The sequence below is a fragment of the Plectropomus leopardus genome, chromosome 8, assembly GCF_026936395.1.
Source record: "Plectropomus leopardus strain MGB_pleo_1.0 chromosome 8, ASM2693639v1, whole genome shotgun sequence".
NCBI classification, from domain to species: Eukaryota; Metazoa; Chordata; class Actinopteri; order Perciformes; family Serranidae; genus Plectropomus; species Plectropomus leopardus.
The window spans coordinates 12977342-12992074 of NC_142183.1; the positions used below are offsets into that span (position 1 = coordinate 12977342).

Sequence of the window (14733 nt, forward strand, 5' to 3'; positions counted from 1 at the left end):
GTGTGTGTGGTAAGCTAACTCTCGTCAGCGGATGATACGGCCCTGGGGGCTTGTTTTGCGGAATATCAGAGTGGCTTCTTAATGTTTAATGTCTGCCAGTGTATTTTATATTAGCCCATCTCCTTTTCAAAAGGAAAGGCTAATGACTAACACTGCACCGCCGCTATTCATTTGTAATTAGTAGTGCCCTATGTTGTGTGCAAATGCACCAGAAAGAATATCAAAGAAGTGCAGAGAAGTGTCCAGCATCTCTTGTGTTTAAAGTCTCCATGTCTTAATGAGTAAATGTGTGCTCATCATTTTGAGTACTCATTGGTTGACATACCAGGGCTTTTAAGTAAACAGTGGGAAACATTTGTATTCATTTTATGATTCAAGAAGACAGTTGCTCATATTAAACCATTTTTTTGCACATCCTGATTCAGTATGAAAACCTATGTCAAAAATGATGCAATGCTGCAAAAATAAAACAGCTGAACAGGAATCAGTGTCACAGCATGTTGAACATTTGTAGTCATAATATACCACATGTAAGGATATACTTAACACCTGTTACAACATATTTTTCATCTTCCATGACCTTTGAATTTTTTATTTCAATATAAGTGAAGTAATAAACATGGAGAGAGAAATAACCTGTTATTTTACAACATCTCTTAGCTCCCTCTCAGCTCTACACGCACTTATGTTATGTAAAAACTATTCACTTTAAATGAAGGGACAGTGATTGAGATTATAATATGACTATTTCTTTTAAATCGTGATTAATCAATTAATTTTAATAGTTAATCATAATTAATCAAATTTTTTCATTGCCTGTTTACAATTACATTATTTTGCATCTCAGAACAGTTTTGAAGTCCATATTGACAAGGTAAAACATTTCTTACCAGATTGTCTTGCAGACTTTTTGTGTTGTACAGTATGTCTGCCTTCCCTACCTGGGAAATTAAATGAGCTGTTTTGGTATGCACACTCATATAAATTGCATTTCTTTCATTTGGATTCAACAGTACGAATCCTCAGACGATCATGCAGCTGTGTTTTATTAAATATCATACTCATACTGTGTTTTATCAACATACTGCTGTGGCTGTCACCCCCACCCCCACCCCAAAAAAAGGAAGGATTCTTAAGACACTCACATCATACCTTTCACAAAAAGTTATTTTTATATACTACTATATACGTCAACAGAATCTGCCAAACTGGGTGTCAAAAAAGCTCCACAGAGTTTGGCCTTTCAGGATTTGCATTCATGGAATTTTTAAAAAAATGATTCTTCTTTACTATAAAATTGTAGCAAATTACATAGTATGCCACATGTAATCATAACAGTAACACACACTAGGTTGTCTCATAGTAAACACCAGCATTGTCAGCTTTCGGGGTTTGCAGTACTTCTCGTCACCTCGCCATGGCAACAACCTTTCCACCAGGTCTCTTAGGAGTCTTTCGCACTAGCCATGCTTGTTATTATTGTTTATCTCTCTTGTCAATCACCCAGATCACCGTGATGTTCATCCATATGCATGACCCCATCATTACACATGGTAGCTCATTGGCTGCAGGGCCTGGCAGTGCCCATGCCAGCCTTTGTTCTCCGCTGTAACAACAGGTGATTGTGGCGGCCTGGCACATTGTCGGGCATCATTTGCATGGTGTAAAAGTGCACATGTGGGGCAAGGTGATAAGTATGGCGGTGCATAGGGCCTGTTGGATTAAAGCTTAAGCAGGAGAAACAGGGTCCCCCTTGGGCTTAATTGTGGTTTATTTTGGCACACGGCGCGTAACTCTCTTCTGCATCAAATGCTAATTTAACAATGAAATGTGAAATACATTATGCTGATTTGGGAGGCCTGTAAAAATAAGACAGAAAAGGAGGAGAAGTATTGAATAAACAAAGTAAAGGCAGGGGAAAGAGAGGCTCGGCTTGGCTTGGCTCGGTGCTATATCAAATGTGCCTCAGAAATTGATGGCCAGGACCCAAGGTACTACATGTACTTTCCACTGATCATCACCACGCTGCTGATCTGTAGCTACAGGGTCCAGGCCAGGTACTCTGTTCTCAGGTTGAATATTGATTAAAAGCTCACACATTCAAAAACACACACACACACACACAAACACAGAGGCGAATTCATGCACAATACAGCACAACAGTTAAATTTTGATTAGGTGGAGTCCATGCAGCTTCTCCTCAGGCACACTGGGTGCTGTATTTTCTTAACCGAGTAAAATTTGTTTTCTGTTTTCACTCTCCAATTCAGTGTCTTTGTTTCTGTGACAGATGGCACATCACTCACAGAGACGCTCTCAGACAGCAGACTCCGCAAACAAATTAATTTCTATTACTGTTTTTCTCGCTAGCTCTCTTCTTTTTTGATTGACAGTCTCATCATATACCAGCTCTGTATTAGGGCAACTGTGTGCGACATTGTCAAAGCAGAATAATCCCAAATGAGAGAGGATTTCAATGCAGTGCAGTGAAGTTCATCCCCTTTTTTCCACCTTGACAAGTTTGTTTTTTAAGCAAGTGTTCTGCACGTTGCTCGTCCTCATTTATTAGGTAAAACTGTTTTATCAAAGTTGATGTCATTAAATCAACAAATGCACATTTTGAAGCATATTCCCTTGCAGTTAATATATAAAAGTTAGATTCATCTGTAAGTCCTGGGGGCTCGCATTAGATTCAGGTTAAAGTGAAATAAGCTTTCAGAAACACTTTGTTTATCTCTTTGTTTTTTGCTTATTTTCTGTCTTCGTTACTCTTCTCTTCTCTCTCTCTTTACCAATCTGTCTTTTTATCTCCTTTCTGTCTTTATGTGAACTCCCTGTTTGCTGGGTTAATTTCCCTTTTAATCCTGCTTCACACCTTTCATGGTAAAGTGCTCAGGTGTGCACATTTAAAAATTCCTCCGTATTTCCTTCTTAAAGACACATTTAATGTCACAGTAAGTCTGTCAGGTTTTCCAGCCCCAACCCTCGAATTAATCCCCCCCCATCTCTCGCAACCTTTTTTCCTCCCTCTCACTGTGTGTGTCTTTCTCTCAGACTGCATTTCTCATTTAGTTTAATGCGATTTTAGAATCTGTCACACTCAGTTTGTTGCCTGTCAGCCTGTCACTGTAGCTTTGCTCATAGTGAGATTTGAGGTGTTTGTGCTGTTTGGCAGGGTGTAGATTCTGTAAGACTACAACAGCCCCTGTAACTGATGTTCATTGTTTAACATGTTTACCTGGTAGACAAGATTTGCCATTTGCTGTTGTTTGTTCCATGTTTTTTCTCGTAAGTTCTTCTCTTGACGGTTGAAAAACACTTGGTGACATCATGACCACTTTTTAAGATAAACCTGTATTATAATTGCAAATGCTTTTTTATTTCAAATTTCACAGATGTGGTTTTTTAATTTTGCAAATGAGAAATATAAAATTTGGAAGGTGCTGCTCTCCATTTTTACCGAGCATTATCTGTCAAAACTGTCCCCATTCTCGTAAACAAAAACACAACTTGATAGCCTTTGTTCCACATATTCAGTTTTCAGTTGTGTGGTAGTAACCTTTTGTTTGAGATGGATGCTGTCTACACCCACAAACTATTGTGCAAAGTTACTTTTTTTTCTTCTCTCTTTTGACTCTTAAGCTTAGTTTGGAAAAAAAAAAAAACTTTTTGAAATTCCACATAATGTCTTTTTTGGAACTGTCAAGCGTTGGTTTTAGAAGTTGAGGCTTGGATGTTGAGAAGTTTTCTTGTCTGTCTATTATTTTGTTACTGATTCATACTGAAGTCTTCACTGATTTGCCATGAGCCAGGTAGGGAGCCTGCTGCGATGTCACGGCAGGGAGATGGCACTCCCATGTTGCTCCTCATCACAAAGCATGGGCAGAATACCACATGTTTCTCTATCTCCCAAAATTGAGAAGAAAATCAATTAAAAGGAGAAAATCACATCTGTCAAGCACATGGCAGGCATGGCTCCTCTCCTGTCTTTGTTGTAGACCTCCCATAGGCCTAATAGAGAGGAACGCAGTTTACTCGGATCATCTTTTAGACATCAGGTGATTCTCCGTCTTTTCTCCTTTATTTAACCCAGCTTAATAAAGACTTTATTGCTCTGAGAAAAGCTTTATCGATTGGCATGTCCCACGCTATATCTTAAGCTTTCTTGGTTTTCCTTATCATCTTGACATTACTGCTGGGAATATGCTTCTCTGTGCTCTAATTATATTTCACAAAATAGTGGTCATAAATAAGGTTTGGTACGTCTTACACCTCCTGTTCCACACAACAAGTGTACACTCCAGCTTGGCTTAAAGCAATACTTCACCCCCAAAATGACCATTTATAAATCAGTTACTCACCCTGTGTTTCATTGAATTTGTGGAGAAAACTTTGTTTTTCTCGCATGCCTCGACTATAATTTAAGAATTAAAAAATGGAGAAACTTCTTGATGAATTGAAGTCATAGGGATCCACATTTAACGACAGCAATTGGTTAATCTGATCTAACCCTTAAAACACCAACAAGTCACATGATAACATTCACCAAGAGTTCATGGCCATGGTAGACCAGAAGCTCCCATGTTAAGCAAGGTAAAAAATAAAAATAAAAAGTTTTTGTCTATGGAGTCTGGCTTTGAAGAAAGCATAGATAAGTCTGATATTTAGTTAAATTTCCCTGTTGGAAACGACTGTCTGTTTGGGAAGTACTGATCATACGACCGAAAGAACGAGATTTGTATTATACAGATAAGTTGTGTGAGGTTAATAGATGTTTTGATATAGTTTGCTATTATTGAACGTGGACCCCTTTTACTTAAAATCATCAAGAATTTTCTCAGTTTGTTTGGATTCTTCCAAGGCATGTTTTAATGCAACATAACTTGGGGTGAGTAATTAATAAACAAAAGGTCATTTGGGGGATGAAATATACCTTTAACTATAGTTTTTGGCATAATAGATATATACACAGTATTCTATTATTTTTTCCTGAAGTTCTCCTTGATCCAAATATAGAATAGAGCATACTTTTACTGACATTAATTGTATTTTGAATATCAAAGGATTTTTACTTTGCACTACATCAGCACCTGCTGTTTTTAGCAGCATGCGGTGCTGTAAACTGTATGGTTAAGTGTATGCCTAATACATGCCTAATACCCCCCTTTTAAACTGTATTAACTTGGCATGGGTTCATGGATGCTGTGAAACTGAACTTGATTCACTGGAAGCTAGTTGACAGCAGCAGAGATCAAAGTATGGAAGTGAAAGCCCTACAGATACTGTCATCCTCTACAAATGTTTGGTGAACCGTAACCTGTATCTCATTACTTTTACACTCTCCTTTACCCTCACAACTGCTTCTCTTGCTCAAGTACACCTTTCACTGTCTGTGCAGCAATGGGGGGATTCTTTTAACAATATTTATGTATTTATTTTCTGTATATGTACCAAAAATGTTCCGAGGAAATATTAGCGGAAAACAGTTGTAGCAGTGTTGTGAGGATCTCTTGGAGTCCTTGAGTTGACCTGCTGACAGTAAATCTATAATAAATTGATTGAGTATTGTGTGCAATGATAGCCTAATCTGTTTTAGAATAGGGCAACAACCAAAGACAATTCTCTTCAGATTAATGTAATGGTTATTCTTTAAATTGAAATTTAACACATTTTGACAGGCAAGCACCAATCGTATATTCTCACATTTGCACACTGATGGAAATGAATTGTGCTAGTGTGTGTCTTATTGGACTACCGCTCTCCCTGACAAAGATTAATTGATTCTGATCAGTCTACTGAGCATGCAGTTGATTGACAGTTGAATACACATTTTAATGATCATACCCAGAATTTACAAAAGGAAGTTTTTTGGGAGCCAGATTAAGATATGCATGAATTTATACGGTACTGAAAGTGGAAGCTTATTGTAACAGTCAGCAGAGAAAGAATAGGTATGGAGGCCATAACTGTTTTTTGAATGTAGGAGCAGCTGACATGCACAGACCCTTAGAGTATTTCTGAGGAAACAGGAAACTAAATCAGTTGTTGAAAAGAAGACAATACTGAAAGGAAACCATGATGATAGGTTGTACATTTTGTACTCAGCATATGGTTTCTACTGACGCGTTAAGCCCCAGTATTTCTAGGCACATTTTCCATTTGTTAACATAGCTATTCGTACCTTTTTTTTGGCTGCTGAATGTACACTGAATGTACATGTACCAGTTATTAAATATATTAACTTTTTCACACATTCAGCCTTCAGTCTGTTTTTATTTTTCACAGGGGAGTAGGATTTATGAGGTTCTAACCCGAACAACCAAATTTTGCTGTCGCAGTCTGCTTTGTTGGTGGATTGCTGCATCTTGGCTCGTGTGCTGATACGTAGCGCCTTCATCTTCGCCCAAGGCGGTAAATGAATGTGTAGTGTTGCTAGCGTACTTCCAGTAATCTCTCCTAGACTGCTGTGTGTGTCTGGTGGCCTGTGGTGAGGAGTCTGGCCCAGCATCATCACCCAGTCTCCCACATTGCCACACATATGGTGCTGCCTTTGTGTCAATTGTACTCCGTGGGGTCTCTAATAATTAACAAGATGACAGACAAATGAAATGACAAGCACAAGGTGGATTCGATTTTCCATTACCTAGTCTTCTGTGCCTTTCAGATGTATTTAGCTGCAGCTTTTTGAAATGTAATTTCACCTCTCAAAACGTTCAGTCCCTTTTTAATGTAATCAGGCCACTTTAAAAAAGACAGTTCTTAGTATTATTAGTTCTGTGTGCATGCACGTTTTTATATGTCTCCATGGATTTTTGCACGCTAAAAAGTATTGGAAGTACATACAATATTAAAAATTGGCTGAAATACATACACCAGACACTTTCAAGGACACATTTCCGCAATTTCTATACTATGACAAACCAGACTCTACTCAAATGGAAAGGCGCTGTAAAAGACTTACTGTACAGGGGTGAAAACAACATTGTTCATCTTTGCTCAGGGAGAAATGCCTGAGAAGAATAGCCTAATTAATCGGATTTGCAACAGTATTAGCAATAACTTGCAATGGATGAATGGTTTGCTGCTATGTTGATGACCTTCCATTCAGAACCACTGACACATTTTCAAGGAGAACTATGTCAATAATTCAGCTACTAATGTCTTTCAGAGTTCAAGATTTTATATTCAGTGTATTGCACTTTCTCTTGTAGACTGGCAGATCTTTTTTTTTTGTTCACTTGGAGTTTTATTGTATACATATATACACTTCACTCTGAATAAGATTAGTCTTTATATTTAAAAATATTTTGAGTTAATGCTGCAAATTTTAAGATTTCACACAGATACAAATGCATTTCAGTCAGCAATTTAATGGTTTAAACTAGGTTTACCGCCACACAGTTGAATGCCTCCGTGCAACAGTTAAGTTGCAACCTATGACTTATGTCTAGTTGTTATAGTTTTTATCCCTGTCTGTAAAAACATGAAAGCTTCACACGCATCTTCACCCTGGCAGCAAAGATCTGTACAATAAGCACAGTTTTAAGGCGGACACCCAAAGTTCTTAAGTTACAACAAGTGTTTTATGAGGTCACCGGGACATTAGCCTTTGACTTTCGACCTGCAGATTCTAATCAGTTCATTCTTGAGTTCAAGTGGATGTTAGCACAAAATTTGAGAAACTCCCGCAATGCCATTTTCAGATATTGTGTTCACGAAAATAAGACAGATGCAACGTCATAGTGACCTTGACCTTTGAACACCAAATTCTAATCAGCTTATTGTTGAGTCCAAGTAAATGTTTGTGTCAAAATTGAAGAAGTTCCGTCAAGGTGTTCACAAGAATAGGTCACCATGACCTTTAACCCCTGAACGCCAAATTCTGATCAGGTCATGGTTGAGTCCAACAATTCTTTTTTTTTTTTTTAATTTGGAGAAATTCCCTCAAGTTGCTCTTGAGATATTGTGCTCAAGAGAATGAAACAGATGCAAGGTCACAGTGACCTTGACCTTTGAACATCAAAATCTAATCAGCACATCTTTTAGTACACTTGAACGTATGTGCCAAATTTAAAGGAATCCCCTCAAGGCGCTCTAGAGATACTGCTTTCACAAGGATTTGACTGACGAGGTCGCAGGAACTCTGTCCTATGCTCACCAAACTCTATGCAGCTCTTCCTTGAGTCCAAGCGAATGTTTGTGTCAAATCTGAAGAAATTCTATGAGGCGTTCTTGAGATATCACATTCACAAGTACGGATCGACGTACAACCAGAAAATATGATGCCTTCAGCCTCAGCTGTCACTGGCGAAGTGGCATAAAAAATCCAGAGCAGAATTTAATGAGGAAAAATCCCCCTCCTCCTGCAGCTTTCCGCTCTCTGTCGTAAGCCCCTCCACCAAACGGCCGCAGACATATGTTTGTACTCCTTACAGTGTTTGGAAATCTATTGTTTCCCATGTATTTATTTATTTAATCACATTTCATTGTAGAAGTTGAGTGCAGCACATTTACTCAGCCCCTCCTTGCCTCAACCTCTCTCTCTGTTACCAGAGACAGAAACAAAAATTGCCACCCCACAGTCCCTCACACTCAGTCCCTGTGGTTGTGGGCTGCTTTGTCACAAAAAGAGTGGGCTGCAGTTTGAGAGACAGACCCTGGGTCTTCAGCTGTAGCAGCTCAAATTCGACCAGTGCAAACCTGCCACTGTTGACTGTCACAGTGGACTCATGGCCAGACAGCACCAGGTCTAACCTCTGTTACAGCAGCAACAGAAAGTTTGCTTATCTGGGGCAGAATGAGGGCTGTCTGGTCCCCAAAGTTTGAGATTATTTTGGCAGGATATGGGTTGCTGTGGCTGCTTACTGGGGGTCCAAATCTGGAGCTGCTGCCCAAACTCCTCGGGCGAGGTGGTCTGTAGCAGTAGGGAATCAGATGAAGGACATGCTGTGATTTGAAGCTGCAGCGTTGAGCCTTTGGCTCCAGTTAGCAGAAGGCTAAATTATAAGCATTATTTTCTCTCCATCTCTTAAACACTTAACAGATATTGACACATTTTGTTTCTTTGTCAGACTCTCTTTTAGACTCTATTCTATTAAGTTCATCTTTATTGTTTGCAGTTTATTTGCAGTGTAAGCAGTTGCTGCCAATGCTGAAAAAGTAACTTTCTCTGTAGGGTTTTCAGCCATTGAAATAGGCTTTCACCACATTAAAGAAGGTGCACATTCATCTGTATCTGTAGAAGTCAATAGGAACGCCCTCTCTCTGAAATGACCTGTGATTGGCCAAAGTCTCCCGTCAAGAGCTAGATTTTCGAAAGCCTAAAAACAGAGCCAAGATAAGGTGGAGAAGTATAGTTTTCTATCAGACCACTGCGATTAAAATATTCTCAAAATGAATTATGGGATCTAAATGACACCAAAATAAAACTGCCTACCCAGCTTTAACTGTAACTTATTCTAAACAAAAATAATAACAACCCTCCCAGTTTCAGAATTCAATTATTTTTCTTTTCCCTTTTCATGAAAAAGTCATCAGATATGCAAAACAGCTTTAGAAAGAGTTCCTTTACCAAAGGTCACGAGTGAATAATTAGTAACATTAGCTTTGTGCTTCTAACAGTAAATTTATTGCCCTCAACCAATAAGGGACAAAAAACAAACAAGACAAACCATGTGCCCAGTCATCATTTAACTCCAACATAAATCCATCCTTATAAATCCAATTACACAAAGATGTTTTTTGTTTTTATATCATCAACAATCCTCTTCTTCTGCTGATATGATCAAAAGCCTTCATTATCATGGAACCATTGCTTGCCGCAGACCCTAATTGGAGCTTCAGCAAAAGCAAGCAACATTTGATATAATGGCTCCCTCCCAAACAGGAATGCCAGCCCTGCATTATGGCTTACTTTTTATATTGCTGCATTCCCCGAGGGAAGGACAGAGATGTCATCATTAGTGGGCAGCAGACACTGGCCGTGGCGCTGAGGTCTATGGAGTGGTCAGCCAGGCCCGTGGCCCAGTAGCAGCGTCTCCTCTCTGTTTTTCCTGTCTCGACTCCCATCTGGCCACGTGACCCTGCGCCAGTCTTCTACCGCTGAATAAATTTGGGGAACTAATGAGGAAGGAAGCCTTGTGAAGACCTGGAAAAGGGCACCTCTTCCTCTTCTTTTCCTCTGAGAAAAAGAGGGAAAAGTCGCTGTGGTCAATTTTATTAACTTGGCTGACCTTCACACAAACAATTAACATTTACAGAAAACACAGCCCCTCCCATTATCTGCCTCATCTCCATCTTAATCTTCAACCTCACCACCAGCACCATTTTTTTCCTGCTTCTGCTCGGGGAATTTAACATAAAAGTAGCAAATTAATGGCAAAACTGTTGCATGTACTTTTACAGCAGTTGCAAGGTGATGTGGATTATGCAGTAGAAGGTCAGTTATCTGAAGGTCTCTGACATGTTCGGTAATTGGCTGAGGGCCACCACTGTCACAGTAAAAAGCCAACAGTGAGCAGTGATTATGTGACCTTATCTACTTATCCCACTACAAAACCACCAGCAAACTTCTATGGACTAAAATTTGGTCCAATAAAGATAGAAGTACGGGGAGGAAAATGCTTTCTTTGAACTTAAAAGAAAGTTTTTCATATGTACAAATGTATGACAAGCATCATGTGAGTATGTGTTCTTACATTGTTATGGAAAAGTTCATCCAAGGGCAAACACTTGTACTTTCTGATAAGGAAACTGCATTTAAAAATGTATTTTCAAACTGTTAGGTAGCCAACCAGTTAAGTTGAGTAGAAACACACTCAGCTGTTTTGCTTGTACAGACTCCTCTCTCCTCCTACTGTGTGTCATCCTCGTCTGCGAGGTGATTTTTATCCTGACATGGACAGAAAATGAGATTTGCATTAACAGTAGCTCTCTCTGTTTGTGTGTGTGTGTGTGTGTGTGTGTGTGGGATTGTGTGTGCTCTCCCATTTGTAGAACCTGATAAAGAACCTGCCAGAGCAGAAAGAGCTGAATGCGCTGGCGGAACTAAAGGGTGAATATGAAGAGCTAGTGGAGTCGGAGCAGTTTGGCATTGTGGTAAGTATAATTTCCTGGTGACTACTGGATTGCCCCAAGAGAACACACAGTATACACAATCATACTCCCAGTCTATGACAGTCAAACAATTGCAAGCATACACACTTGAGAAATTCAATTTTTTTCTTCGTTGCTCACTCGCTGTCTCACAAGACTCACAAACATACACTACACTTTAGCGCTTTTGTCTGTCCTCCTCCAGCATTCATTATTTTTCATACACAGAAATTAAGAAATGTATAATTTAGATGGATACATCCCTGAGAGTCCCAGTAATATTTAATTACAACATCTAACATTATAAAGAGCATATTTAATAAAGAAAAGTTAACATTTTGTAACCGAGCTTCCAAACGATGGAGGCTCTGATTTCCAAAAAGCACCTTTGACTCTTGCTGAGAACATTTCAATCGTTTTTTATTAGGATTCAGCAACAAGAGTTCAGCAAATGGCATATTTTTGACATCAACTGTCAATGTTGTCTCATGATAAAATCATACCCTAAGGCTATGAATCCTGCTCTGTAATAAAGTTCTTTGAAAAGCATGCCACTGCAGTCAACCAGCTCGGTGATGTATCCCAATCCTCTAATCGATTAACAATGACGAGTCAAAGTTTTATCTTTTGCAGCAACAAGATAAATAATGCTGTAAAACTGGAGTAAAAGCTTCACAAAATAATATATGTATTCAGTCATCAAAAGACCAGACAAATATTAATTATTAGCAAATAATTACAGCTGCAGTCATTTGCTACTTTCTTTTTCACATTAACGTTCTCTCTCAAACAGAGAATGGGGTTGGGGTTAACAGTTGGACGTAATGCATTACAGTGAAAACCAGATTACAGCTACTGTAGCTTAAAAACAGTGATATGGCACTTAAGTTGATGAAATTGCTGGTTATTACAGTAAACAGTACCGCAGATAGGATAGACATGTTGCCAAGGTCCTCCGATTGAAATGGAATTATGGGTACTGCGCAGGGAAGGACTGCGATTCTTTTTGTGTTTTTGTTTCTCTTACTGGACTTTTCTCCTGTTGCTGCATGGAGATGTTCAGCACATCTTGTGTGCTTCCCAGCGTCCTGACCTGTTAGAGCCAGTGCTGGTGGACAGCAGAACCTTCAAAATATCCTGGAGCTGCGTTTCAAATGTTGGACCTTGGCAACATGTCTATCCATCTGGCAGTGTGCTCCAGCTGTAAGATGGAAAAAAGAGAGCCAGTGGAGGAAACTAAATAAGTAAAATAAAAACCCTCAGTTAACTAGTGCAATAAGTTAGGCTTGCTAACTAATGTCACAACAAAGTTTTAAGTTTTAACTAGAAAGTCAAACTGACAGATTGAAAGACCAATCAATAGACAGGTAAACAGGCACGCCAACAGAGATAAAACTAAGGCTATAATGCTACAATAAAAATAAGTAAAATACAAGTTGACTAGCTTGCTCACTATGGTGCTTGAAGGATGATGTATGACTTGCAGACACTACAATATATACGAGTCAACAATCAAATGCCATTCCCCTGTTTTAGCAACAATCCTGTTTTTAACTTTGAGCACAAAATCAAGTTATTAAAAAAAAAATAGCAAACAATGTGGCTAATCAACATTTTGGGAATACAGCTAAGTAAAACACAAAACATAAAAATGCCAAAATTACACTTAAGGGCCGCTTTGAAGCACACTCTACAGTTTGACCTATTCTATGGACATAATTGAGATTTTGGAGTTGGAGTTGAAAAATGACAACAAAAAAAACGTGTTCTTGTTTTGAATCGACATGTTTCCATCCATTAACCTGTGCTTCACACATGCTCAACTCCACTCTACCTGCTACCCTTTCACACCTGACCTGCACTCTTCCCGGCAATCCCACCGAGTACGGAGTGTGACTGAAGAGGCAGAGTTGTACTGTAAATCAGTTGTAGAAGAAGGGAAGTACATCATCAAGCTGTACTGACCTTTCCACTTAGTTACAGCTGTAATTACTTTTTAATTAACTGCTCTTGCCATCCATTACCAAGTGAATACCCAGCACTTTAAGCAAATGCAAAAGGAAGTGTTATCTTTAAACTTAACTTTACAACAAGATCATAGAGGTACATTACACAGTTTTACAAAAGAAATGTTCAATTAGACCCAGGGGTCATAGATGTGCTCCATCTCCCTAGCTATTCTCTTAACTCACTGAAGGCTTTTTTTTTTTTGCCTATGTCTTTTAGGAGATGTAATGAAGCAGGGGGTGGCAGTTTCCTTCGTGATCTCACCAATTTTGTGATCATATGCCTCCCTACTGATGAAGTAGCTCCTCAATGCAGAGCTATTTAGTTCCCCTGGGAAATAAGCCACGTTCAAGCTTTTCTCTGCCAGAGCTGTCACCACTGTGCTGGCTTTTATTGTGATTTCTCCTTATTGTATACAAATCAATTCAAGTGAGGGAGAGGGGAGGACTGTGTGTGTGTGTGTGTGTTTGTGTTTGTGTACATACTCGCATGCATGCATACAAGGAAGTGAGGTGGGTGGGAATGTTGGTGTGGAGGAGGGGGTTGTTTGACAGACAACTTGCCCATGCACATGAATAAATTTGAGCAGTAATGAAACATTATGGGTTGGATCTGAAGGTTGCCTTAAAGCACCGGATTATGCGGCAATCTGTAGAATTTGTCTGTGGTTGCTGCTTTGCCACATATCTTACAGCCAAAACCCTATTTGTTTTAATTCCCTCCCATTTTCATAACTATTTTTTCTCTCAGTTTTTATTTTAGCTTCAGTGATTCCACTTCCTAAGCCCACAAGTATTGATTAAGGCTGTTCTATTATTTATGACAAATCTGTTTAATGGGAGATTCCTTTATCCCTATGAAAGTCAGGAGGGAAGCTGGAAAGAGGTTAATCTCATTTGCTAATGAGGATAGTTGATGTTCAGTTCATTTAAACCAGTTGCGGCATTAATTACGCCTGAGATTCAACATGACGGTGATGACAAGGTGGTGTAACTTTATAGGATTTCTTCTCTGTCTTTGTCCTGTCACACTATGAAAAGTTATTGCAGCAACTCGCATTCTAAATTATTTTTCAAATAACTCTAAGATTGCGAGGAGCAGGATTCATGCTTGAGAACTAATAGTCACATTCACAAAGGTTTTCATGCCTTTATACAGATGTATTTTGTTCATAGATAGATGTGCACTATTTGTCAAACAAGTGCAGTTTGCAGCTGCAACTTGCACTGTTATGAAGTGTTGCTCTTTACTAAATAGATCGATTTTAAGGATGGAACACACAAATAATGAGCTGATAAATAGTGATGTAAGCATGGTGGTATTGCATTGGGGAAAAAAAAATGTTTTTATTGGTGGTTATTGTAAAAGAAAAAAAAAACCTGCATGCTTTTCTCTGCCCTTCACAGAACAAAGGTGTTTATTTTGAAAATATTTCATTCCAGTTGTGTTGGGTTTTGTTCGATGGGGTATAGTCACACAAAAATCATTGTTGTCAGGTTACACGTTTGTGGTGATTCGGGCCAATTAGCCACCTGTGAAAGCCACTGGCAGCTACTGGTATGGTGTAGGTGTGTTTGGCAACCATACACTGCATAAAATAATGGATGTAGCCATGGTGAAGTCACTCACTGG

At 39.0% G+C, this 14733-nt stretch overlaps 1 protein-coding gene across 1 annotated transcript in view; it reads left to right on the forward strand.

Moving 5' to 3' along the window:
* The window catches only part of diaph2 (diaphanous-related formin 2), a 462996-nt gene that overhangs the window by 264848 nt on the left and 183415 nt on the right, over window positions 1–14733 (forward strand). Inside the window, 1 exon segment of the mRNA XM_088080903.1 lies at window positions 10996–11097. Within this exon segment, the coding sequence (XP_087937029.1) occupies window positions 10996–11097 (102 nt within the window).